Source organism: Egretta garzetta, unplaced genomic scaffold, assembly GCF_000687185.1.
Source record: "Egretta garzetta isolate BGI_Z169 unplaced genomic scaffold, ASM68718v1 scaffold211, whole genome shotgun sequence".
In the NCBI taxonomy this organism is placed as follows: domain Eukaryota; kingdom Metazoa; phylum Chordata; class Aves; order Pelecaniformes; family Ardeidae; genus Egretta; species Egretta garzetta.
In genome coordinates this window covers 1538100-1539728 of record NW_009258673.1, presented here as the reverse complement: position 1 = coordinate 1539728, position 1629 = coordinate 1538100, and the positions used below count along the sequence as shown (strand labels likewise).

Sequence of the window (1629 nt, the reverse complement as noted above, 5' to 3'; positions counted from 1 at the left end):
CGCCGGGGGCCGGCAGCACAAGGGCCAGCGTGGCTGCAGGACTGTTCTCAGACCCTGTTGTCCCGTCCCAGGGAAAGCGTGCCCAGGGCTACTGGTGTGGTTTGGCTCTCGGATGTGGGTTTTCAAACCAGTTGTGGATGAGCGCTGCTCGTAAACTCTCCCATGCACCCACACTCCCCTCCCCTCCCCTCTCTCCTAGGCACAGCCTGCTGGCCAGGCGGGGCTCCAGCCCTCTCAGCCCCTGCCACCTTCGAAGACTTCTACCTCAGTATTTTGCGAGCCTTTTTGAAAAAGGCATTTGCCACCGCTAAGGAAGAACTGGCTGCAGGGCCTGCTCTGTACTGTGAAGCTTTTGTCCGATTAAATAAGGGAGCTTGATGTATATAAGATTTTTTTAAACTATTTTAAATGTCTGAAACAACTCCTATTTATGAGAATAGGTATTTGACAGTTTCCATTTTAAAGAAAACTTGTAACAAGGACAGCGTTGTCCATTTACCTGTTGTCAAATGCATGGATGTTTTAAAAGGAATTAAAAATAATTATTTTTAAAAGTGCTTCCTTAAAATAAACTTAATTGACTAAACTTACTTTTTTTTTTTTTTAAAAAATAAAAGCTGTTGTCCAGGTGGCAGCACTGCCCCCTGTGACTCTCACGTGCAGCGACTTGCCCAGTACCGGTGCTCAGTAGCCGTAACTGCTCCTGGCCAGTGCCTGCGTGCGCTCAGCTGCCGTTCCTCCTGCAGCCCCGGGCTGGGGTTAATGGTTCTGTAACAAAGATCCAAGCGACTTGCTCTTAATTAGCAGCCATCCTCCCCCCTCGCCCCATCATTAACACAAACCCTTTCTACACAGCAAGCATCACCTCACACCTGCCACAGTTCACTGGGAATAAACACCACTGTCCCCTGCTCTGGCCGGTTGGTGTGGACCCAGCCCTGGCCCGTTGCGTCTTAAAGATCAGTTTGGGCTCGAGCAGAGACCAGCAGCCGCCCCCTGGGAAAAGCCTGGGGAATTTTTCCCACCTGAGGTTAAGCACAAGCAGTTCAAGCACAAATACCATCACTATGAGAAATCCTTGCTGTGTGCAAGAACCGAAGGCCCAGCTGCAGGCTGGCCGGTTGGTGTGGACCCAGCCCTGGCCCGTTGCGTCTTAAAGATCAGTTTGGGCTCGAGCAGAGACCAGCAGCCGCCCCCTGGGAAAAGCCTGGGGAATTTTTCCCACCTGAGGTTAAGCACAAGCAGTTCAAGCACAAATACCATCACTATGAGAAATCCTTGCTGTGTGCAAGAACCGAGGGCCCGGCTGCAGGTGAGCAGCAGCACCCCCGGGGCAGTTTTTGGAGGGAAAGGAGCAGCAAAAGCAGGGGCCAGCCCTGTGAAACAGCTCCCAGGAACAAGCGCCCTCAGCAGAAGGCCCAGCGCAAACACCACAAGCCACAGCAGTTTATCTAGATACAGGTACTTTATTTACAAATATTTAGATTAATAGCATTGTTACATCAAATGAGGAGTACAGCAGTCCAAACAAATCCTTTCTGTGACAGAAACAATAAGACCTACTGTAACTTACTCTGGGAGTACAGGTATTGCACCTCAACAAGCTGTAGTCATTACAACATTTGCTTC

General features: G+C 50.2%; 1 protein-coding gene across 1 annotated transcript in view; it reads left to right on the top strand.

Annotated features, from left to right (window-relative positions):
* The window catches only part of CNTRL (centriolin), a 35107-nt gene extending 34796 nt beyond the window's left edge, over window positions 1–311 (top strand). Inside the window, exon 44 of the mRNA XM_035888608.1 lies at window positions 200–311. Coding sequence (XP_035744501.1) covers window positions 200–311 — 112 coding nt within the window. The remainder of the gene's footprint in view (window positions 1–199) is intronic.
* Window positions 312–1629: the final 1318 nt, after the last annotated feature.